A 2,604-nucleotide genomic window follows, 5' to 3' on the forward strand; every position below is an offset into this window, starting at 1 on the left:
ATCTTTCCACAACTTCTCAGTGTTTTGTTCGTCAAAGGCACGAACACGTATGGCTCTGTCGCTGGCTACGTTTTTGGGCTTTTGCTGCGCATCGGTGGAGGCGAGCCGTACCTCAAACTACCCCCGTTCATCTTCTATCCCGGCTGGGTTAACCAAGTGAGAGTCCACCACCTCACTGGGGATGTGGAGCATTTTGTCCAGCAACGTTTCCCATTCAAAACTGTTTCGATGCTGGCTTCACTATTGGCTAACATCGGCTTCTCGTATCTGACTAAATATCTATTCGAAAGTGGCATGTGGTCCCACAAGTATGACTTTTTGGATGCGGTGGTGTCCAAGCATAGCAAGGAGATCATGGACAAGGCTACGCTAGTCAGCGACCACGATAACATCACATTAGCAGAGATGGCGCCGGTCAGACAAGTTTTGGGAGCGTCGCTGGCTGGGACTTTTATAAACAGTGAGATCTTGAGCGACGACGGTGAGTCCAGTCCTGAGCCGTTTCAAAATGGAGACTAAAAACGGCAGAAATTGAAACCGATATATAAGATACGACAATGTAAAAGGATGTATTCTTCAGGAAACTTGCTACTGCCATATGGATGCAAAGAGATCCCAGTGACTTTACATGTTTAAGCTTCTTTTTAAGAGAAAGACTAAAGAAGTTAAGACTGCAGTCAAATCTGAGACGCAGATTGGTGGATATTTGCAAGATAAACTGGAGATTGGGAGAAGAAAAATGTGCAATATCTAATCAGAAAAGTATATTGTGTGTTGATACTGTATATGTGTGTGTAAAACCCCAGATATCATCTAAGGCTTCTATTTTTTAACATTTAATTCGCGCTGTAGACAATAGAGCAATAATGTTTTAAGGTGCAGAGAGTTACACTGTGTAAATGGAAAATGTGTACTTGTCTTTGACCATACATACAGAATTGTGCCCTTCATATTTTGCCAAGATCCAAAGTCACTTGTAATTTGCCAAGAAATAAGATCATGACTCAGCACATCATTCATACTAATACATTACAAAGTGTAATTACTAAAAGAGACTCATGACATTGCAGCTATTGAAATAAAAAAAAGAAAGCCATTACTTAAAATAATGTGATCACAGTCAAACTACATTAGGCAAAATGTACAATTTCTTAATGGCAATGCAACAATATGTGTACACATGTTTAAGGAACTGTTTAGTCTCTGAAGACTTATTCCAGTTGGTGGAGTCAAGAGAAATTAATTGGAAATACCTCGTTGTTTTGACATGTTTGGTATATTTGATGAAGAAATCCTCATCAAAGTCCAAAGATGAACATTTATGGCCTAAGTATTTCATTTTGCAGCTGTTTGCATAGTTAATCTGCTGTGTTACAGTTGCGTGCTTAAGCAGTGGCAATCTTTATCTTCATCGACAAACTGATTTCCCAGTGTTTCAAATGTTTAAGCACCAGTCATTGCCCAGGTCAGTGATAAATGGTCTCAAGTCTATGAACTGTTGGATGTGTGGGTGTTTATAATTGTTTGTTTCCTTGTCCTAAACCTTTTATTGAACGTAGTAGGTTAGAGGAGACAGGAAATGAGTGTTGGTCCAGGACAATGTCACTATTGATTTGGTCCTTGATTAGCCCTCAGGACATTTGATTAACGCTGCTGCGATGGTCAGTTCCCTTCTACTGTACAGAGACTGAGCATGTGCTCACTGTAATCCTTTCCATGCTCCTGCTGTTTATGAGACTCTGACCAGTGACTACTTTCTATGTTGTCTATGTGGTTTGTTGGTGTCTGTTCAAGTCTGTCTCAGTTCTTATGCCTTAATTCAAAGATCAGTGGTTGAAAGTAGGTAAAGGTCAGTGACATGTTACGTCCTCCTCACAACAAAAAAGCAAATTAGATTACCAATTTGAAAAATGGTAAATTCTTTAAAAATTAACGCTTTGGCCAGTGTATTTTTTTTACAGAAAACAAGTTATTTACGAGTTTTGCTGTTAAGGAGTTTGCCAGCTATGACATGATAATAATGATAGGATTCTCTCAAATACAGTCAACTTGATAAAGATGTGGATTGAACTGTGCTTTGATGCTATGCAAAGTGTCAAGCGTTTTCATCAAAATAAATGTGAATGTAAACTTTGTCCGAAACAAACACTGACTGATGTGTCTGTGGCTCTGTGTTGTAAAATGCAATGTATTTTTGTGTGATACTTGTAAATATGCCAAAAAAGCATAGAAACTAGTCAAATTTTAAATGCAACAGTGATAAATATTTGTCGACAATAAAATGAACTATTTATTTATTATGTCTATAAGAGTATAAAGTTGTAAACACATGTGAGGTAAGTTAAATAAATTATATTATTTGGCAGTCATTGATTGTTGTGTCTTTCCATATGACTTTTGTGATATATTAAGATTAAGTTCCATGTGTGACGTGGAGGGAGCGGGTGATTGACAGCTCAGACAGCGGTGACAGTTATAAGATTCAGAGGAGGTTGTTTTGATTGACACATCCAAACAGGGGCCAGTCCGAGATGAAACACATCCACTTTGCAATTCCGACCTTAGACATAAGAGCAAACCTGTGGGAGTTTTTGTAGGTTTTTA

General features: G+C 38.4%; 1 protein-coding gene across 1 annotated transcript in view; it reads left to right on the forward strand.

Annotated features, from left to right (window-relative positions):
* LOC140359886 (high-affinity choline transporter 1-like) overlaps nt 1–2,371 on the forward strand; it is a 10,928-nt gene extending 8,557 nt beyond the window's left edge. Inside the window, exon 9 of the mRNA XM_072445115.1 lies at nt 1–2,371. This exon is cut by the window's left edge and continues 135 nt beyond it. Coding sequence (XP_072301216.1) covers nt 1–519 — 519 coding nt within the window. The 3' untranslated portion in view covers nt 520–2,371.
* Nucleotides 2,372–2,604: the final 233 nt, after the last annotated feature.

The sequence above is a fragment of the Eucyclogobius newberryi genome, unplaced genomic scaffold (assembly GCF_026437365.1).
Source record: "Eucyclogobius newberryi isolate DKJ021-1_F unplaced genomic scaffold, fEucNew1.0.hap1 SCAF_14, whole genome shotgun sequence".
Taxonomy (NCBI): Eukaryota; Metazoa; Chordata; class Actinopteri; order Gobiiformes; family Gobiidae; genus Eucyclogobius; species Eucyclogobius newberryi.